Genomic DNA, 23,343 nt, shown 5'->3' on the forward strand with positions numbered 1-23,343 from the left:
AAGATCACTGGGCTTTTCTTAGTAGGTGTGGGAGAATTTCACATTTCTAAGTCTTGGATCCTACAAGTTGAGTTGGCACACAGCCTTATGAGAGTGTTTTCAGCCCTTTACAGATTTGTAGAAAAGGTGCCATTGCATACTGAAATGTATCATGTAATCCCTGCAAATTTACATGTACCTTATTGATAGTACAGAGCTAGTCATGAAGTCTTGGTACTTCTACAGTAAGTATAAACTTGGTGAAATGAAACCCCCCCATATCATTTCTTGGACCCTTATTCATAAAATTACTTTATTATAAATAATAAGATTCTCTGGCTAATTTTAAGGGTGATGCTGTTTTGACCACAGAAGGGAGTCCTGGTCTTTGAAGGACATTAATTGCTAAACTACAAATGTGAAGGATCAGAGAAATGTAGAAAAGGCATCCTGTTTATTTCTATATACCGTTGGTATGTAGATGAAGCTTTCTGGGTGATAAAGTATGAATGAGAATTTGGAAACTTAATACTACTGTATAAGGCAGGAAATCTTGATCTGGTTTTGTGCTTTAGAGAAGTGGTTGGTTGGAACATCTGATTTTTTTTGAAATGGGCTTCAAAGTACCCTTTGAAGGGTACTTTTTAAAGAAATCGTTTTAACTGTTTTTGAGAGTATGATTCAGTGGCGTTAAGAACATTTACATTGTTGTGCAACCATCACGACTATCCATCTTCAGGACTTTTCCATCATCCCAAACTGAAACCCGTACCCATGAAACACTGACTCTCTAATCCTCCCTTCCCCCAGCCGCTGGTAACCACTGTTCTACTTTCTGTCTCTGTAAGTTTGACTATTCCAGATGCCTCATGTAAGTGGAACACATCTGATTTTGATGACATAGTTTTTTTTTTAGATTTCTTGTTTCTCTTCTTTCTACCCCAACTGTCATAATGGAACAGAAACAAAATAGGAAAAAATTGGTAACTCCAGAAGATTTTATGCTTCTAATTACTGAAAGATGACAATTTCACTGGAGCATTAAGTTATTAAGATCTAAATACTGTACTAATTCCTGTTCTTTTTCTCATCCCACTCTGGTCGTCATGCTGTGAAAAAACCATCATATATACAGCTTAGAAAGTTCTTTTCCTACCCATGTCATGTGGACTTTAATTATATTTGGAGACTGAAGTTAGGTAGAGTTTAGCTTTTTCTTTTCATATATCAAAGTGGGTGGATACTTTAAATGTACGTTTAAAGCTAAACTAACCATTTAAACACCAAATTATGAATATGTATATATTTTTTTCCTGAGTAAAATTAGTCCTGTTGCCAATCTCCCTTTTTTTGTGTAAGGAGGAGTGGCCCTGAGCTAACCTCTGTGCCAGTCGTCTTCTGTTTTATATGTGGGTTGTCGCCACAGCATGGCTGACGAGTGTTCTAAGTCTGCATCCCGGATCTGAACCGGTGAACCCGGGCCGCCGAAGCAGAGCATTCCGAACTTAACCACTAGGCCATGGGGCAGGCCCCATGAATATATCTTTTTATTAAAAAAACATGAGTTCTTTCTCCTGTTTAAAAAATAAAAACAGGCAAAAAAATTTTTTTTAACATTTTTTGTTAAATATAATAGAATTGTGTTCTTGGGTCCATACTTCCGTGCATGACTGGATTCAAAAACTAGACTGAGCTATTGTACTAATCAAATTTCAAATCCCAGTGTCCTCTTAATATATACCTCTAAGTCTCGGTAGGCAGGGAACTTCGTCTTGTAGGGTTTCAGTGGTTCAATAAGATCCATTAGTATTCTCTTCTTTCTATCTTAACTATTTCTCACTTTAAAAACAATTGCCAGAAAGAAATCTGTTCATGTTTCTGGATGCAGGAGTTATTTTACATGATATTTTATTAAGTTTTCTTTTGTATATTTTCTTTGGTGTGTTTGAGGGGAGAGGGCCAGAGGAAGATTTTGGAGGATGATAGGTTAATTCTTTGAAGACTTGAATGAGGCCGGTTACCTTTATTTTATATAAAATGACATTTGTAGAGTCTCAGGGTTAAAGTGGAATGCTGCTAGGAAGTGAAATCAGTCAGGGGGTCTGTTTGAGTTTTGATTGTCAATCTGGTGTCTCCTGAACACAACATGAAATTGGTCATATCTGTTGCAATAAATAAGGAATATTTTATTTTTGTAATTTGAGTGTCTTATTGAATATTTTTTTCCTCTTTTATTAAATGTCTTTTAACAGAGGAAATTGAAAATGTTAATACATTTAATATGGTTAAAAATAATAGGATTACAAAATTAAAGCTGTCATTTTAGACCCTGAGAGTCACCTGATTTGAGACAGAATAATTAGATATAAAAAATATTTTACTTCTTTTGTATGTTCACATTTTGTAAAGGAAATGAGCTGGTTTTTTGTTTTTTGTTTTTTGTTTTTTTTTTTGCTGAGGAAGATTTGCCCTGAGCTAACATTTGTGCCAATCTTCCTCTAATTTGTATGTGGATTGCCACTTCAACATGGCTGCTGTCGAGTGGTGTAGGTCTGTGACCAGGAACCAAACCCGGGCCACTGAAGTGGAGTGCGCTGAGTTTAACCAATAGACCACGAGGGGCGTCCCTGAGCTGGTTTTTTCCTAAGAAATATTAGAGCTTAAAGGGATCATAAAATTATCCAACCCCTTCCTAACTTTAGATGGTGTGTCTCTTTATATAAAATTTTTTTGTATCATTTTACTGTAGAAGGAATCTAATTTCTTAGTAAAACACGCGTGTGTGTGTTTGTGTCATATAAGTTACTGCTTACTGGCTCTGCATTTGGCTGATTTTCATTTACTTTACCAGTAATAATAACAGACTTAGGCATCCTTAGACTCTGTCAGATTACATTATATTCTTTTGCAGTGGAGTTTTAAATTTACTTAGAGAAATTTTTTTTTTATTGCTTTTTCTCCCCAAATCCCCCCAGTACATAGTTGTATATTTTAGTTGTGGGTCCTTCTAGTTGTGGCATGTGCGATGCCCCCTCAACATGGCCTGATGAGCGGTACCATGTCTGCGCCCAGGATCTGAACCAGTGAAACCCTAGGCCGCCAAAGCGGAGCACACGAACTTAACCACTTGGCTTCGGGGCCGGCCCCTACTTACAGAAAATTTTGATGGATTCATTTACGCACTTCAGGTGTGAGATGTTAGTGACCAGATAAGTGTAAGTGCATTTATCTGTACTGTCATACAAGCTGTTGTGGATGTAGGTCATGCATGCATTGAGATAAATACACGGATACATTTCTTCAAGGCAATTGATCAAGGTGAAGACTAAGACTACCCTTGGTTTCCAGGTTTGTACCAGCCTTCTTTTTGGGAATTTTGGAGATCCTTGAAGGTAGAGCTGACCTATTCACGTGGTAGTGAGTAAGTTTTTCTAGAAGAGTTCTCAACAGAAGGCCCAAACCTCCCTGTAACACTGAACGTTTAGACCTCTACATCTTATAAGTGAGGTCATTGTAAATTTGAAGATTATTTGGTAGTCCAGAAATAATTCTTTTAATGGCTGTGTGTTGTGTTTTTCTTTTTTTCTTGGATAGTCTGGCAGAAAAATCTGATGGCGGTTATTTTGAGAAGGCACCTCCAGTGTCTAATATCATCCAAGTTTTGTGTTAACTAGTCTTTCTGAGAGAATGTATTATCTTACGTCCTCATCGTGTTTTGGAGTTATCAGATGTGTGCTCATAGTGTCTATTTGATGAAAAAGGAAACAGGGACTTAAGACAAATGATTCTTTTAGGATTGCATAGCTACAAAGCGTGAAAGAGCTGGGTGGAATTCAGGCGATCTACTTGGGTTCTGTTTCTGTTACGCCTAACACAGCCTAATAGGCCGTAAGTCTCTGTGTATCATGAGAGCTTGGACTATAAACCTCTGTGCCTCAGTATTCTAATTAACATAGCTAGATCTTAATTCATTTAAGATGGTATAGTGGAACCATGACATTTTATTTTTGAATAATTCCTTCCAAATTTGGGTTGAATTCCTATAGTATTTGGTTTTCAGGGTTAACTTTTGCTATGTGAAAGTTTCTAAAAATAGGGTATAAAAATGTTTTTCAGATATTGTGCATCTACAGAGTCTTCAGCTTTGAAGAAAAAGACCCTTTTGTCAGATTTTAAACTATTTCATCAAAGGGTCTTCCTGATAAAGATTAGGAAAGGAAATTTTACTTAACAGTTTTGTGGTTTTTGTGGATCTTTCATGTGAATTTTTAGTGCCTGTTTTGGGTGTCGAGACCACCCTTGTGCAAGTTGAACGTCCTCCCCTAGAATTAGTTTTCAAATATTTCACCCAAATATAGCTAAACATAGTTAGCTTTGTTCTCTTTATACTTATTTCATTTCCTACAAAATTCGCTAGATTGAAGGTTATGGTTTTTCTTTGAACCTGAAGATGTTGCCCTAATAGTGATACTTGGCATTATTCCACTAGAGTCTAGAGCACACCTCCTCACTAATTAAGGCTCTGTATGACGGGATTACAGGGTCTGCTGTCGCCTCCATACTCATGTTTATTCATAGAAAAAAAATTAGAAGGGTAGTAGTGGTTTGGTAATGTTAGGTGGGGCACGATTTGAGTATGTATTTGATTTGTTTCTTTGAGAGTACCTAAGCACAGGGCTCACTTAAGAGTTACATCAACAGAATTCTTCACTGTTATAAAAATTATTACATAAGTGACATTAATTTTGTTCCCAAATACTTGCTTTAAGCCGTTTCTGTTTATTTGATATGACTTGTCAGAGAATTTTAGACCAGCCTCTGATTCCCTTTTCTTACTTGGTTTGAATATTTATGACTCTGAGAGTCTAATAGTCTTGAGTCAGGAAATTGATAGGTAGTGCTGGTTATCTGGATGTGATTGTCAAACATTGAATTAATTTCCACAGTACATAGGTGTAGCTTTTCAAATTTTTTTTTCTCTTCTGGAGTTGTTTAAAAGTAGCTTTCAATTCTGGAAACTTCAGGAATCATTTTATAAACATATACTAGGGTCAGGAATTTTAAGTGTGAAAGAGGAGATGTTATTCTATATCTGTTTAACTAAAAGAAGCTAGCAGATGTGTTGTGGAATGAGAACATGCAAGAGCTTTGAGCAGTCTGTTAAATAGCAATGGTGATGTTGCCTTGTTAGACCTATCTGATGTAAAATGGTTTTGGTTTTTTCCTTTTTAAAGCCCCCCGGTACATAGTTGTGTATTTTTAGTTGTGGGTCCTCTAGCTGTGGCATGGAGGATGCTGCCTCAGCATGGCCTGATAAGTGGTGCCGTGTCAGCGCCCAGGATCCGAACTGGCGAAACCCTGGGCCGCCGAAGTGGAGGGTGCGAACTTAACTGCTCAGCCACCAGGCCGGCCCCTGGTTTTAGTTTTGAGTAAAAATTGAGCTCAGCTATTTTAGACTGCCGGTTTTTCTAGTCTTTTTTTTTTTTGAGGAAGATTAGCCCTGAGCTAACATCCGTGCCCATCTTTCTGTTTTATGTGGGACGCCTGCCACAGCATGGCTTGACAAGCGGTGCATCCGCCCCCAGGATCTGAACCGGCGACGAATCCTGGGCTGCCAAGCAGAATGTGCGACTTAACTGCTGCGCCACCGGGCCGGCCCTAGTCTTTTAATTTTATTTTAAACCATTTAATGAATGTTTCTTCAGTTCTGTGTGTCTCTCTATTCTGTTCTAAATGTAGTACATTATAGTCTTTAAAGTGTGGCTCTATTTATAATTGTTCTTACCTTAGAAAAGAACATAAGTGCTTCTTTGAAGGTAGTCATTGTAATAGATCTGTACTTCTGCTGATGTTGGGGATCAGTTTTCAGTGTTCAGTTTGATGGAAGTATAATCAGGAAACTGGTCTCTGACTAGTAGGAAGATGATAAAGATGAGATTGTCACTTCTTAGATTGTGCGTTCCAAACCCAGTCATACTAAGTTGCCTGAATCCAAGAACATGGATCTAATATGATGATAGAGTTGTGCCCGTTGCTTTTGAAACTATAATAATTTAACATTTTGTGTTGTTTTGCTTTATAATCAAGATCATTGGAAATCATTTTTAATGAAAAGGACAACATAAAAATAAATAGTATGCTTGTGAGAATAGGCAGTCAAGAGCAGAAAAATTGTGACTTGGTAGTTTAATTGTGTTACTCATTTTTGAAGATGAAACTATCAGTATCTACTAATTGACATTTTACTATTTTGATTTATTTTCATTGTTTCTTTGTATATTTTCCTGATATTTGCAATTAATACATACTTTTTTCCCATGCACTAAGTACAAAAATGTAAATAATAGTCCATAGTCCCAGTGGCTAAGGATATATTGTTAATAATGTGTATATTTCCTTCTGAAGGGCACTTTGGGAATGGTGTGTCAGTTCCTTGTTGAGGGACCGGGCAGCAGCCTTAAGGGGGAAGGGTTAGAACTGTGCCTCCCATGCAGGATGTTTAGAAAGTTTAACTACCTACGTTAAGCATTTTGATTGGCTCAGACATTAAATGGCTCTTTTTGTCAATTGAAGACTTTCAGCATGTTCTTTGCGCTTACAAGGAATAAAACTCTTTGAAATAAGTGATGAAAATTATTATGGCTCTTCTTTTAACAGGTATTTGTTTGCTTATGGAAAGGTTGTAAAGTATATAACACTCCGTCAACCAGTCAGAGTTGGTTACAGAGGCACATGCTGACACACAGTGGAGACAAACCTTTCAAGGTAAGTTAAGTGTATGTAAGTTTTTTGTTTTTTAATTTCAACTTAAGTTGACATGTTTCTTAATGGGCGTACTTTTGCCCTTCTAAAAATTTTTAAAAGAGCCATTTGTTTTGACATTCCTGTAGATGCGTGCAGTTTCAAAAACAGATAGAGGTGAAGATAATTTAATTCACTTTTAAAATTTGGAGAATAGGAAAAAAGTCACCGTCAGGGGTCTTGAATATAGCTAGAGGCTAGACCATTTAAATGCATGTCTTTTAAATTGGTTGGCTGTTGTTTAATACCTTGTTGTCTGATTCTGTTCTCTCACTTTCAAATGTTTCAGCATTTTTATTAGCAAACAATACTAATTATATGAAAAAATGAAATTATGGATCATTGAGGGCTTTAATTTCTTTTACTCAGTTTTGAGGTCATGTTACAGTGCTTTGTTGTAAATCACTGTGTCAAGTACATGTTTTCTGGGTAATTCGGATACAGAGCAAGTTTTCCACAAAAAGCATTTTTCTGTTTATCTTTGTTAAAGATTAAACAAAATATTTGGTTTGTAATTATGAGAAACATATACAATGGAGAGTAAAAGTTTGTGTTTTAAAGAAGTTTAATAGTTGTTAAACCCCTAATACCTACTGGTGGGTAAATACTATGCTGGAAACATCCCTTGCAATTCATTAGAGAATGAGATGATTCTTCTGGAGTTGCTTTTTAAAATCACTTAATTTTTCTTTTGAAAAGACGATCATTACCAAGTTAAGAAATTATAAAGAAGTACTTTACATCGAAACATCTTACTCCTTGTTCCCTTATTCTCTCTCCCCCAAATATATAGCCATTGTCATTCATTTCTAGTAAATTGTTCTAGTATTTCTTTATGGAACTACAAGCAAATAAATATGTAGTCTCATTCTCCTTCCCTTCTTACGCAAAAATCTAGTAGACTATGTACTGTTTGTACCTTGCTTTTTTTTTAATAAACTTTTAATTTTAGAGCAGTTGTAGACTTAGAAATATTACAAAGATTATAGAGTTTCCATATTCCCTATACTAAGTTTCCTCCATTATTAACGTCTTGTATTGTGTGTTATGTGCACCCTGCTTTTTTAACATTCTTTATACTGGAGATCTTTCCATATCTGTTCATAGAGAATATTCTTTTTTTTCTTTTCTTTCTTTCTTTTTTTTTCTTGAAGATTAGCCCTGGGCTAACATCTGCCGCCAGCCCTCCTCTTTTTGCTGAGGAAGACTGGCCCTGAGCTAACATCGTGCCCATCTTCCTCTACTTTATATGTGGGACGCCTGCCACAGCATGGCTTGCCAAGCAGTGCCATGTCCGCACCTGGGATCCGAACCAGCAAACCCTGGGCCGCTGAAGCGGAACGTGCTCACTTAACTGCTGTGCCACTGGGTGTGCCCCTCTCTTTTTTTAATAGCTTCATGGTATTCCATTGTGTTGCTGTAGCAGTTTATTTCACCAACCTTATATGGACACTTGGATTTTTTCTAGTCTTTTGCTGTTGCAGTCATGCATCACTTAACAATGGGTATATTCTGAGAAGTTCATCGTTAGGTGGTTTCATCATCATGTCCACACCTTAGAGTGTACTCACACAAACCTTAGGTGGTATAGGCTACTACACACCGAGGCTATTTGGCACTAATTTTATGAGACTACTATTGTCTGTGCAGTCTGTCTTTGACTGAAACCTCGTTATGTAGCGCATGACTGTACACATAGTGCTGCAGTGAAGAGTCTTTGCATGTATGGCATCTTGTACATGTATAATTACGTATGTAGGAAAGATTTCCCACAGCTGTTAGGAGTGGGTGAACCAAAGGCTGTATAAGCATTGGTAATTTGGATAAACATTGTCAAGCTGCCCTCCTTAGGGATTGTGCTCTCTTCAGCAATATTAGAATGTCTACCTTCTCCACAGCCTTGCGAAGAGGGTATTGTCACACTTTTGGATTTTTCTCTATCCAGTAGGTGAGAAATTGCACCCTAATGTAGTTTTAATTTGCTTTTCTTTCATTATGAGTTAAGTTGGGCATCTTTTCATACATCTAACTGTTTGGATTTCTTTTTTCTTTCTTTGGTTTCGTTGACCTTTCTGTTGGCATGTGGATCCTATAACTTTAACACCTTAGTTTTTCCTGTAGTGATCCTGTAGATCCTGACTTCGACATTTGTTAGACACGTGTGACCTCAGACAGCTTTTTTAACTTCCTGTCTAATGTGTAATTGGTATTGCTAGTTACCTAACAGAATAGTACAGTATGTGTCCAGTAAATGTAAGATATTATTGTTGTTAAAGTAAAAGAATCATTTACTTTCTCATTGTGTGTATTTTCATATGTTTCTCTTTAAGGCAGCAGTTCTGGTTATAATATTATGATGTGCCACTTAATTTCAAAGCCTGTACAAATGGGTGTTCCCCTCAAATCCTCTTTATAGAAGCTGTAGAAGATTTTCATTGGAGGAGAGGAAAGAAATTGTCTTTAAAAGACAAAAGTTAAGGGGTTTGGTTTAGTGAGGCATTTTTGTATAAGTGAGAGCAATCATTATATGAAGAAAACATTTATTGATGTCTGCAGTACGTGGCACTGTGCTTGGCATTTTGGAAGCAAGGTGCATAAGAAAGACAGGAAGCATGCGTTCTTTAAGTTTATACGCATCTAAATAGATTTAAATAATGAAATGCTTTAAGTGCTTTAATAGTGACCTATAAAACGTTCTCTGGAAATGTAGATTAGGGATCAATTAAATTGGCTGTCATGGGGGCTGGGAAAGCGTAGTAGAAGGTGAGCGGGAGTTGACTATAGAGAGGAGGTGATGAGGTGATGTTTTGGGCAAGTTTCTTATTTTTTTTTGAAAAAAAGAATTTTTTTAGATATAACAAAACATAATATACGTTAAAGTGTCCATAGTACACTTGTGTTCAACCCTTTAAAGATTTGTTTTATATGTGTGTGTGCACCTGTGTAACCACCACCCTGATGAGGAATGTTTTCAGTAAAACAAGATTTCCTAACGTTCCTTTCCAGTCTGTCCCTTTTCTCATCCTCTAAGCTTTCCCCCAGGCCATCTTATGATTTTTATCATCCCAGTTTAGTTATGTGAACTCTTGTGTCTGGCTTTTTTCACTTAACAAAATATCAGTGAGATTTGTCCATGTTGTTGTATAAACCAATCATCTTTTAAAAATTGCTGAGGAGTATTCCATTGAACAAATAAACCACAGTTTATCCATTCTCATGCTGATGGGCATTTGGGTTGTTTCCAGTCTTTGGCTGTTACTAATCAAGCTGCGCTGTGTACATTCTTGTACATGTCTTCTGATTGCATGCATATACTCATTTCTCTTGGCTGGGTATCTATGAGTGGAAATGCTGAGTCATACAGTAGGGCATACTTAGCTTTAGAAACTACCAGACTCTTCTTCAGATTGGTTGTATCATTTTATGTTCCCACAAGCAGTAGATGAGAGTTTTAGTTGCTCTCTCTATTGATATTTTTAATTTTAGCCATTTTGGTGGATGTGTAGTATCTCATTGTGGCTTTTTTATTTCCCTGGTGAGTAATGACGTTGAGCACGTTTTCATGTGCTTATGGCTATTTGAATATCCTATTTTGAGTGAAGTGCCTATTCAAGTCTTTGCCTGTTATTTTATTGAATGGTTTGTCTTTTATTATTACATCTATTTTTTAATATATTTTGGGTACAAGTCCTTTGTCAGATATATGTATTGCAAATACCTTCTTCCAGTCTGTCTTTGGTTATCCTTTTTACCTTTCCTAATGGGATCTTTTGAAGAATAGTTTCTAATTTGAGTGAGACCTAATTTATTAACTATTTCTTTTTATAGTTACTGCTTTTTGTATTCTGTCTAAAAAATGTTTGCCTGCCCTCAGTATATGAAGATGAAGAGGGACTTACACAGAAGCTGAGAGTTTTGTCTTACAGTGACAGATCATTTCAGATACACACACGCACATATTTTAAGAGTCTCATGCTCTACCGACTGAGCTGACCGGGCAACCACCACACGCACATATTTTCAAATATAATTTACATACCATAAAATTCATCAAGTGTACAATTCAGTGTTTTTAGTATATTCACAGAGTTGTGCAACTATCACTGCTATCTAATTACGGAGAATAGGTACTTTTGAGAGAAAGAAAAGGAAGCATAAAAGAATGAGTGGACTATTTAGGGAATAACATGTAGTTTCATATACGTAGGCGATACTTTATGGTGGCAATTTGAAAATGTTTCTAAAAATATTTCTGACTAACAAGCTTGGACTATTTAGAAATTAAATGTAAGAGCAATTGGTTGCAAGAAGTTTCTTTTTGACTATTCTAGTATTTCTTGTGTATTGAGGAGGGTGAAGTAGGGGTCAGAAATAATCTTGATAGCAAAGGCTTGAATAATGCTGTGGTGAAGAGTCTTTGCATGTACATATATACTTTATTGCATTAGATATTTTAACAAAAATTTTATCCTTACGACAAGTCTTTGGGGTAATTATAGTTGTTGCCATCATTTTATAGGTGAGGAAACGGGGGTAAGCAGAGATTAAATGTGCTCTCAGGTCCTGGGCAGTTAGTGGCAGATTGAGGATTTCAGAGGCGATGTGAACCCAGGCTCTGTGTCCTTAACCACTTGTGCTCTAGTGCCTCTCAATAAGTTGTAATGCAGAACGGCTCCTGTGTGATAGATGGACTGTGTGTTGTCTTTAGATTCCTGTTATTATCTCTTACTGTCTGTTAGTCTGGCAATTTGATTATTCTAATATTATTTGTATTTTGTTTTTTTTTTTGCCTTTTCTATTATATTTACAGTATTCTTCAAGCATTCCTTGAAGAGTTCAGTTTATTTCATATCTTAAAAAACACGATGCTGGCCTGGTGGCGGCCCACAGTTTGCAGGTTTGGATCCCAGGTGCAGACCTACACACCACTTACTCATCGAGCCATGCTGCGGCTGCGAACTTAACCACTCACCCACAGGGCTGGCCCTAACCATTCTTTTCTTGATGGATATTTAACTTTTCAGTTTTCCCCAACATAAAGAATAATGTAATCAATGAATACATTTTTATCGACGATTTTTGTCGGCTAATATAAATTTCTAGAAGCTGTTTTGCTAGGTCAAAGGGTAAACGTATAGACTTGCTTTTGATAGGTGTCGTTAAATTCCTCCTCTGGAGAAACATACCAATTGATATTCTAACCAGCAGTGGCGGTTTCTCCTTCTCCACAACATTGCTGAACCTTGGCGTTAGTAGTCTGTTTTATCTTTGCCAATCTGCTAGGCAGTTTTTTTGACTGCTAGCAAGGTTTGAATATCTTTACATGTTTTGGCTATTTGGTTTTTTTCCCTGCATTGCTTGTTCATTTGTTTTGCCTTTTTTTCTATTGGATTTTTTCTTTCTGATTTTTAAAAACTCAATTTTAAATGTATGTATTTGCTATATCTAATAGATATTTTGCCTAGCTTGTCATTTCTCTTTAATTTTTCTTTGTTCTACCATCTAGATGTTTCTGTGTATTGAGATTAGTATGCATTTCTGTGTATATACACTGTAGATATGTACAATGTAAATACAATGTAAATGTGTTTCTGTATATTCACATTACTGTTTTTTTCTGTTATTTTTGTATTTTTAGAATGGAAATCTTTTCGAACTCGTTCATTTTTGTAAAGTAGGAAAAAAAGTGCATCATTGCTGTGATAGGAGTTAAATATTTTCCCCATTTTGACATTTTTCTTCACTTTTTATGGTGCTTTTTCTAAAATGCAGATTTTTAAAACTGTTTAATTTTGAAATAATTTCATTTTACAGAAAAGATGCACTGACTCCCATGTATTTTCCCTCACACATACACGTATGAAGAACTCCCATTTACCCTTAACCTGGATTCACCAGTTAAGATTTTGCCACGTTTGCTCTATGTGTATTTATCTATCCATCATCGTCTCTCCATCTGTCTTTCTCCCTCTCCCCATCTCTCTCTCTCTCCTTCCCTACCTATCCACACCCCCAACGCACACATATTTTTGGGGAACCATTTGAGAGGAGCAATATCCCTAAATATTTCAGTATGTGTATTTTCTAAGCACTAGGACATTTATTTACATGACATTAGTACAGTTAACAAAATCCAGACATTAACATTGATGCTATTAGCTATGCATATTCTACTAATTGTCTCAATAATGTCCTTTATAGCTGTTTTTTCCCCCTTGGTTTACGATTGCATTTAGTTTTCCTCAGCCTTTCTTTATTTTTCACGGCACTGATATTTTTGAAGTGTGTAAACCTTTTATTTTGTACGCTCCTCATTTTGAGATTGTTTGGTGATCAGATTCACTTTATGCACTTGTGGAGAAAATAAAACAAAATGCTTACTGTATCAGTTCAGGGGACACTTGATTTGTTCCATCGTGGATGCAGTTACCTAGCATCACTTGATTAAAGTGAAATTTGCTAGGTTCTCCATTGTAAACTTATTTTTTGTGTCTTTACAATTAATAATTTTTGGAGAGATACTTTGAACCTACATCCCCATTAGAACTAGTTTTAGTATCCATTGATGATTCTCGCCTGAATCAATTATTACTATGAGGGTTACAAAATGAGTATTTTTCTGTCTTCCCATCTGAATTCGTTCGTTGGTATTCTACTTACAGTGCTTTCTGTTCTTTGTTCTATCAGTTAATCATTCATCTTTCTGTGGAATGGACACGTGTTCTTATTTTATTCTTTGGCTTATAATCCACGACTGTCATTTTTTTTTGGTGTTCATCTAATACAGATTTTTATATATTGGATCTATCAGTCTTTGCTCATGTGGCTTGTGGGGCAGCTGTCTTAAGATCTGAATCCTAAGAGTCTCCTTTGGGGTGCTGGTAATGGCAAGGGTGCCAGAAGCTGGAAGTCAGTGAGAGCTCATTGACTGGATATGGGAAATAAATTAAAGTCATAGTTGTGTCATTTAGGTTTAAGCCTAATTTTATGTTCCCTAAACTTATCTGTCTTATGCCTGATAAGATAGTGTCATATGAAAATAATTGATCATGTCAGCTCATTATGAAATTTTAGTTTTTGTAAAATCAAATATACTCCTAAAACACAAATATAGTTTCTTTGCCTTGTGTTTTTATAATATTTATCTGTGGTAATTAAAGTGCAAAGATAATTCCTAGATAAGCTCCTCCCTCCCGTGTTCACTGTGTTGCGTGTCTCCCTGTGCTTTGTGTCTACATTTAGAGTTTGTGGGAAGGGGAGTTGCTGCTGCCATTTGGTTAAACCTAGTGAAACATTTTGATTATTAAAGGTTTGGAAAACATTTTTTATTCTTTCACCTATTCTTTTGGTCTTTTTTTCTTTAATTGTGATTCTGATTTTTGTTAGTCATCTCATGTTAAGCTTTGTCATACTTAAGTGGCTTCAACCACACCATGCTTGGAAATAGTTTTCTTTACTGAAGAAAATAAAAATTAGTTATATACAGTATGTTTCGTGATTATTTTGATTTCTTTTCCCTTACTTTATTACCATTATGGCAATGGATACATTTGCATGTGTTAGAAATTATGTAGTTGTACTTTTCAGATCAGCTCAATAGCTTTACTTTCTTTCCAGACTTGTGTCCCCCTATTCCAGTGTTTCTGTTTACTTTGGACACAGTATTTATAGTTACTTAGTTGTCTTGGGTTAATTTATTTATTGTAATTTTTCCTCAACAACTACTTTTCTAGAGCTCTGCATGAATGACCTTGTTCATAATATTGATGCATTTGGATAACTTCTTGTTGTGATAGAGCAGTGCTTGAAAAACTCAGACGTTCAAGCCTGATATTTAAAATAGCTGATCTCTTAGGTGTTTTGGAATCAAGAACCTAGCCTAAATTGCTGATAAAGAAGAAAGAAATTTTATCAAATCACACTTAAGCTGTTATATCCCTCACTACTGTGATGGGTGATGAAATAATTTCCTTCTTCAGTTCCTTTATGAGCTGTTTAATAATGATAGTTGATACTGATAATTTTAAAACCTTTTGCTCTTTTTTAAGCTTTATCGAGATATAATCAACAACATTTTAAGGTATTTAAAGTATATATCGTGGTGGTTTGATATACATGTTCATTGTGAAAGAATTCCCTCCATCTAGTTAATTAACACATCCCATCACCTCACCTACATACATAATAAGAATCAAGAGGTAATTCTTCCTTTATTATATGAACTGTGCCACTGGGTATCCAAATCCTGGTTCCTGAGTCGCATTCATGGCCAATTAAATTAGAATCTCAGGCATTGCTATATTTTAGAAAAATCTTTTAAGTGATTTGGATGTGCACCCAGGCTTACGAACCTCTGTTCTACAAGATACTTCTCTTAATAGGAGACTCTCTAAGAGAAATATCACTTATTATAGCTGATAGATTAGCTGATACCAGAGAACATTTCTATGGTAAATGCAATTACCAGTTCACTGGTCTTTAAAAGGAAAAGAAAAGCATAAAGGAATTTACTCTGTGCATGTGGCATCTTGCTTTTATTACACTTTCTTCTCTAGGCCTCCTTAATACCACTCTTGTCTGTTCTTCATCCCCGCTCTTCCTACCCCTACTCCCAGACTCATTGTCTGCTCCTTCCTAGTTACTAGCCTTGCTGGCCTCCACTCTCCTAGACTCTAATTGTTGGAGAGTGCTCTCTTTTCTTAAAAGTTCTCACCCTAGGTGTTCTCATCTGGTCCTTTGGTTTTACATACTATTTATTTTCTGATTACTCCCAGGTGTTTATCTCTAGTCCTACCTTTCCCTCTTGGATTCCAGAATAGAATATTTGGTTTGGATGTCTAATAGAACATTTCAAACTTAACGTGCAAAATCTTGAAGTTTTCCATCCCAAACATGGCTCTTTAGTAGTCTCAGTAAATGGTAAGATCGTTCATCCGTCACTCTGACTTTTAGGAGCCCTGCTTTATTCTTGATTTCTTTCTTAAGTTCTTCTATGCCTATCCCTAAATGTGTAGGAAATCTGTCAGTTTAACCCTCAGTGTATTTTGAATCTGACTATTACTGCTCACTTCCCTTTTTCCTTAGTTCATCTTCTGTGGTTCTATTGGTCAGTCTGTTATTTGAAATCCTTGGTAAGTGCTCACTCTCTACAAATTAAAATCCGAAGTTCTTAGCATGACACATGATAAGGTCTTCATCTCTGATCGTACCTACTTTTCCACTCACTTGTTCCCTTACTATACCCTTATAGGAAATTGTGTTCCAGCCATACCTATAGTACTTGTAGTTTTCAAATAGATCACACTTTGTCCTTATTGTGGTTTTGTATAGGCTGTGCTTTCTACCTGGAATTTTAAAAAAAGCTTTTTATTTTGGAAATATTTTATATTTGCAGAAAAGTTAAGAAGATAGTGCAGAGAGTACCCATGTACCGTCACCCAATTTGTTTCCCTTGATGTTATCATTTCACGTTACTGTGGTATATTTGTCAAAGCTAAGAAATCAACATTTCTATGTGGAGTTTAGGTTTTCCTTTAGATCACCTGCTAATACTGTCATATCTTCTGTGAAACTGGTGCTTTCTGCTCTGTTTCAGTAGCCCCCTGTAGATTTGCATAGCACTTCTAGGAATATAAATATGAATAAGACTGTCTTTGTTAGTACTAAGACAGTCTTAGTATTGCTCCATTTTAACAGGTCTGCTTGAAAAAAACAGTAATTCCATGTTGCAAATTTTAGAACAGCTACTTGACCACAATGGTAGCCAGCATGTATAGCGTGTTTCAGTGGATTTGGGAGCTAGAATATTGAAAACAATGAGTGTCCAACGAGTTTTTTTTCCTACTGGTTGAAACAGGTTGCATTTTCATCAGAACACTGTGTGGTGGCTTGAGTTCAGGGGTCATTGTTGTATGTGTAGGTGACAATATAACATGAATATTTGAACACTAAAAATCACACTCAGCACGATGAAATGTTCATGTTAAGAGGAATGAAGGTACTAAGGCCATTTGAGGCAACAGCAGATTCGTCTCTCACTGCTTTTTCTGGGATATATACTTAGTAGAATGTTGATTAGATGTGCTTAAAATTTTTTCCCCTTTAAGGGTAAAAGAATTTGTATTTAAGTGAAATGTGTGTGATTCTATTACATTCCTTTTTAATAAAAGCACCCTTTCTCAAATTCTAAATTCTCTCTCTACTTTTCTGTTTTCTGTTTTTATATTTATGATACTTGATTGATGAATGATCAAAATCTAAGATAAAACAATTTTATATTAGAATTCTCATTGCTGCTTAAAATAAACTTTTTTTTAAAAAAAAAAATGTATTTAATTTAATTTATTTTTTTCTTCTTCTCCCCAAAGCCCCCCAGTACATAGTTGTATATTCTAGTCACAGGTCCTTCTAGTTGGGCTATATGGGATGCCACCTCAGCGTGGCTTGATGAGTGGTGCTAGGTATGTGCCCAGGATCCGAACTGGCAAAACCTGGCACCGCTGAAGTGGGGCACGTGAACCCAACCGCTCGGCCACGGGGCTGGCCCCTGAAATAAACTTTGGCTATTACTCTCTCAGTTCTCGATGCTGTCAGGGACTATTTTGTACAGTGTTGAACAATCCAGGAACAAAATGAGTCTAACTAGCCTACTGGGATCTTACAATTAAGGATAATCCTGGGGAGTCATATCACAAATCTCTCAGAATTTAAACCTGAACGTAGATCTGAACTGTCATTGTCATGTGGAGTTTTTCAACAAATTTGTTTCAGTAACTAATACTAAACCGTGAACCTGAGGGCAAAGATTGTCTTATTTGTATTGTATTCCTTCAAGTGTCTGACTCATGGGCCACAATAGGTGCTTATTTAATGTTCGTTTTTAGAGCGAGTGTTAGGAAATATGAGGGTGATATCTTCTAAAATTGAAAAGTGAGGAAAGTAAGTATTGTATGGTTTATTCTGTGACAGTACTGTATAATGGGAATATGGGTAAGCCAAATACGTTATTTAAAATTTTCAAATGCTGCGTTAAAATAATTAAAAAGAATCAAGTGATAATTTAAATAATATCTTTTACATAACCCATTATATTATTATGTCAACATCTTATCAGTATGTAAAATTAATGAAATGTTTTACTGTTTTTGGTACTAAGTCTTCCAGATTTGGTGTGTATTTTACACTTAGAACATTTTTCAATTTGGAGTAGCCACATTTCAAGTGCTTAGTACCTGTTATGTGTCTAATAGCTAAAATGTATTGGACGGTGCAAAAGTAACCCCTTAAGAATAACGTACTTAAAGCTCTCTCTATTCAGACACTAAAAGATCTGTATTTAGATTTGCAGTTGGAGAAGTAGATTCACATACCCAGATTGTTCCAAACATACTTAAAAGTTTTTCAGTAGCTAAATTGAATATCAGGTTTCAACTTAAAAATTAAAGTGGTTAGTAAGGAAATACGAAGCAAAACCAGAGTGAGATACCATTTCATACTCACCTGGGATGGTTTTAGTAAAAATAAACGGAAGTCAACAAGTGTTGACAAGGATGTGGAGCTGGGTGGTTATACAACATTGTGAATACACTGAAGACCTCTGAATTATACACTTTAAAATAGTATGTTATGTGAATTTCACCCCAATAAATAATAATAAAAATTAATCCAGCTTCTTAGTTATAGTGGCATTACTTAGAGTAGCAGCACTTGGCTAGTGTCTACTTTGGTGGGCTTTGTCATTCTCTGGCAATGTAGTAATCTAGAGAAGATGGAATCTTTAAACAGCAATGTTCTGGGGCCGGCCCAGTGGCACAGTGGTTAAGTTCGCACATTCAGCTTTGGCGGCCTGGGGTTTGCCGGTTTGGATCCTGGGTGCGGACCTGTGCACTGCTTGTCAAGCCATGCTGTGGCAGGCATCCCACATATAAAGTACAGGAAGATGGGCACGGATGTTAGCTCAGGGCCAGTCTTTCTCTGCAAAAAGAGGAGGATTGGTGGCAGATGTTAGCTCAGGGCTAATGTTCCTCATGGGGGGGTGAAAAACCCCAAACCTAGTATTGTTTGTATTCAAAATATGTGTAGAATTGAGATTGTAAGAATTCAGTAGCCTAGATGCTTAACTTGTCATGCTCAGAACCTGTAGCTGAACATTCTTGATGCGAATTCTCTGAGGTCCACACTATTGATAGGGTCATTGTAAGATTTAAGTGAAATACTAATGTTAAAGTAGTGGTTATGGCTAATCGCTTCTTTTCAGGATTCCCATAGTACCCTGTGCTTTACCCCTCACTAGATCCTTTGAAGTTATCACTTTATCTGTATGTCTTGCTGACCACGTATTAGCTCTTCCAAGGTGGGAACTGTATCTTATTCATCCTTACACTTTTAGCATCCCGCGTAGTACTGGACATAGAGTAAATACATATTTGACTGAAATCTCAAATCATTCCTCTGCCTCTTAACTTAGCGTGTGCACCCTAGAATGGGCAAAGGTTTTTGTTAGCAATACTGAGATACTGCCATTACAGCGCATAAGAAGTCTCTTGTATATCAAAATAAGTAGAGTAATGATTAATGGCACTCTGTAAGTAGCTTGCTGTGAAGTGTTTCAGCCAACTTTGATTTTATCAAAATCTACAAACAGCTTACTTCTGCTAATATATTTAATAAGTATCGATGATTTTGCACGATGCTTCTGGTAATGCATATATTCAAAAAATTATGTTCCTGCCTTCAAAATGCATGGAAAGGATGAGTTGGGATAAGTATCTAGTATGAGGCTATCCTGAAAGGAGTGTGAGGCTCCTTTTCACTGGAGCAGCTTTAGAGAGACTTTGTGAATAAAGTTGTGATCTCTACTCGCAGAGGGTTGTATTGTGTTTTTAGAAGTTTAAAATGGTAGAGCTGCTTGCATTGAAAGAAAGAGCCTGGAAGCATGTAGATTTTTGATGGTGTTATCTAGACAAACTGTAATATAAGTTGAACCACCTAGTAGTAAAGTGATGGATATATTTGGTGTTAAACATGACAAATTTGCATGATTGGAATTTGATTTCAAGTGAGAAACTAACTGAGCTGAGTTTCTAATAGAAAAGTGAATTTTGCTGTTTGGGGATCATTTTATAAAATGGTGTTTGTTTTAATTAATAACATTCATTTGATAGAAGACCTGCAAATATTATTTCCTAAGATCTAACTAGAAATCATACACTTGTACTGTACCTAAGTTGTGCATTGTAATTTTAGTGTTGTCCAAACATTTTGCATTCGTTGTTGGAATAGCAGATCCCCTAGGTGCCTGGGGTAGTCAACCTTTTCTCAATCTTGCAAGTACAGAAGGCTAAAGAGGCAGTATTTAATGGAACTCGTGAAGGTTTGCATAAGACCAACCCTGAGCATAAGTCTTCTTCTGAGAAGTTAGATCCAATAATTTAAAAGTCAGTGTGATTCTACTTCTTTCCTACCTAACAGAGGAGAACAGTAGGGAGGCTGCTGAAAGTTTTAAAGTAGCATGTATTTTAAGATAAAAATAATTTTAAAAATTCAGGAATGCAAGTAGTTGTCAGGATATCTAATTCTTTGATATAAAAACAACAACTCCTCTTAAAAAAGTGATTAATTCAAAACCAGATTTTTCTAGGAAGAAGAGCCCACTACTTGTGGCTTGCATATAGTGAAAAGAGCAGTATATGGGGGAGTCTGCCACTGTCCAATGTGTATTTATTGGGCAACTTAATAAACTTAATAAAACAAAGAAATTGTGCTAGTCCCTAATAATTCCCTTCTGGAATTAGTTCTGTAGCACTAATGAGTTCCTTCTGAAAATATGAAACATTCACTCGTTTGTGTTATGCTTGTGTCCTCACAGCATCCCTGACATCCTTTTTTATTTTCATTTAGTGTGTTGTTGGTGGCTGCAATGCCAGCTTTGCTTCTCAGGGAGGGCTAGCTCGCCATGTACCCACACACTTCAGTCAGCAGAACTCCTCAAAAGTTTCTAGCCAGCCAAAGGCCAAAGAAGAGTCTCCCTCTAAAGCTGGAATGAACAAAAGAAGGAAATTAAAGAACAAAAGACGACGCTCATTACGTAAGTGTTTTACTGAAAATCTGTATTAGATGGCTTTTGTTTATATCTTGGACTTTCATGCAGATCCAGTTTTTACCATTCTTAAACTCTGCCTGTTTTCGTTAACAATAATAGATAGAATTCCTGTGTGTCAGTGTGAGAATTCAGTGATGTATGTTTTATCTGTAGCAGCTAAGGGAGTGTAAGTATATATGTGGCCTTAGAATACAAGCCCTGTGCAGAATTAGATTTGGGGGGCTACTTTAATTCTATTCTAAAGTAATAAAATTTAACATGACACCATTGGTGTTTCCAGCAATATTTAAAAAAAAATTTGAACATGTTAAAGGAAAAAATCAAATAAAATTAAGTAATGTATGTACTCCAAAGTGGTGTGTGTGGATAGCAAAACTAGTTGTAGTCTGTCTCAGGGTTTAACAGTCTATATTGTAACATATGTACAATGTTTATGTGCTTAATTTCCAGATTATGAGATGTAGCCTTGATATTTAGGGAGAACATAATTTGATGATAAGTCTTGTAAACAATATTGGAACCAGGAATTGACTTTGAAACCCCAGAGCCTAGCACTGTGCGTGGTTCTTAGTGTCAGCTGGTTAATTAAATCTACCCTGAATGAAGACGTAGGATTGATTGAAGCTGCACTGAAAGGGAGTCCACCGTAAGAGTGAACTTGAAAGAAAAACAAAGATTGCATTTTACCCTTTCTCTTTGGATTTAATTAGACCAGGAGAGACTCCAGACACTTGTCCAGACTGTTAAGCTTGTCTGTAAAACAGTGAAATTTTTTTGCTACCGCAAAGCTACAGTGGACAAATGCACAAACCACAAGTGAAAAATAACCTTTCCTAAAACTCTTCAAATCTCTTATTGTTGAAATTAGCATGTTTAGTTTTCAAAGTTGGCTATTGAATTTAGGTTATGGATTCATTTTCCTTTTGACTTCCTTTCATAAAAGCAAATAACATCCTGGTTATTTTACTTGAGTGTTGGTTTGAGTAGCTTGCAGTCACACACAGAAAATTGCTGAATATGTATTATGGGACTCAGAATACTTTTCCCACCTGGTTCACCTAACCTCATTCTTATTTTCATCTCAGTGTATATACAGTAATCATTTAAACTTACTTTTTCACGTTATTTGCTTGGTAATACCTGTACAGTTTGCCATCTATTCTTGTAAAGAGACTGTAGGTTCAGGAGTATCTAGTCTTTGTTTAGAATGGAGGACCAGTGACCACTTAAGTATGTGGCTGCTTTTGACATTGGTGTTTTTTCCAGTTAGCTTAGTAAGACAGGCTGTGTAAGTAGAGTGGGAGGGGAGAGATTGTGCGTGAAAACACGCTTTCTGTTTCCTGTTTTATTGGTGAGCTTGAGGACAGCCCTGAATCTGTGACTGTCTGAACTTGAAGAGATTCAAGACCTTTTACTGGGGGCAGCTGCCGTTAAGACACTGCTGATTTGACTTGGCAGAGTTGCCGCTGCTGCAGAACAGTCCTTTGAAAGTGTACCTATCCATGGCAGTGAACTAAAATGAGCACTTTGCTAGCACCTTCCTCATGTAATTCAGAAGGGTCATTTTTACTTAACTAGGTGAAAAGTACATTATAAATAATAGAACTGAAGCATAAGTAATTTTCCGTTTGATAGGGTTTTTAAAGAATTGAAAGTTTAAAAAAAATTTTTTTGACAGACTTGAAAGTAAAGTGGAAGGAATAATACACTAACACTTGAATACCCTTCGCTTAGAGATTTATCAGTATGCCTCATTTGCTTACTCTTTGTATATACACACGTTTTTGTTCTTAGTCCAAGATACTTTAAGAATACATCTCCTAAGAATAAGGGTAGTCTTCTACATGACCATAATACCGTTCTTACACCTAAAGGGGGAAAAATCAGATAACATGTATGATTTGGAACCACAGGAAAATTTTCATGGTCTCCAGGGTTTTTGAGTATGTATCTAATCAATTAAAAAAAATGCCTGGGCACTCAATCCTAACGTGCGTTTATACAGTGTATACAGGTAATAACCACTAACGCACGTTATAAGATGATTACCAAGAAGGAATTTCGAAAAACATTGAGGTGAAAAAATAAACAAGTGATATTATTTCCTTCCCTTACTCTAATGGATCATGACACACACTTGCTTTGGAGAGTGTTGTAGTTGAGTATTCTTGATACTTTAAGAATGGACATTAACATGGTTAAGGTCTGAATGTATAGAATGTATAGAATCTGAAGTTTGAAGGCTCTTTTAATTATTGTGAATTTAATTCAAGTGATGACTGCTGTATTTCAATCTTGAGTGAGGAGTGACCGATTTGAATGATTTAGAGGAGTTATTTATTATTTTCTCTAAGTGCTTATCCTTCTCAGGAAAAAGCTTATTTGTAGAGCATGGAAGAAGTGCACATTTTTCCCCCAGTAGCCACAGATATAATAGGAAGGGGATTTGTTTCTCAGCGTTA

The 23,343-nt window shown here is 36.2% G+C and overlaps 1 protein-coding gene across 3 annotated transcripts in view; it reads left to right on the plus strand.

Moving 5' to 3' along the window:
• The window catches only part of AEBP2 (AE binding protein 2), a 95,611-nt gene that overhangs the window by 18,856 nt on the left and 53,412 nt on the right, over window positions 1-23,343 (plus strand). For all 3 annotated transcript variants that reach the window (XR_011540320.1, XM_070620742.1, XM_070620741.1), the window contains exons 3-4: window positions 6,637-6,744; window positions 20,680-20,866. Coding sequence is in view for 2 of the 3 variants with exons in the window: in XM_070620742.1 (XP_070476843.1) it covers window positions 6,637-6,744; window positions 20,680-20,866 (295 nt within the window). In the remaining variant the exon portion in view is untranslated. The remainder of the gene's footprint in view (window positions 1-6,636; window positions 6,745-20,679; window positions 20,867-23,343) is intronic.

Source organism: Equus przewalskii, chromosome 5 (assembly GCF_037783145.1).
Source record: "Equus przewalskii isolate Varuska chromosome 5, EquPr2, whole genome shotgun sequence".
In the NCBI taxonomy this organism is placed as follows: Eukaryota; Metazoa; Chordata; class Mammalia; order Perissodactyla; family Equidae; genus Equus; species Equus przewalskii.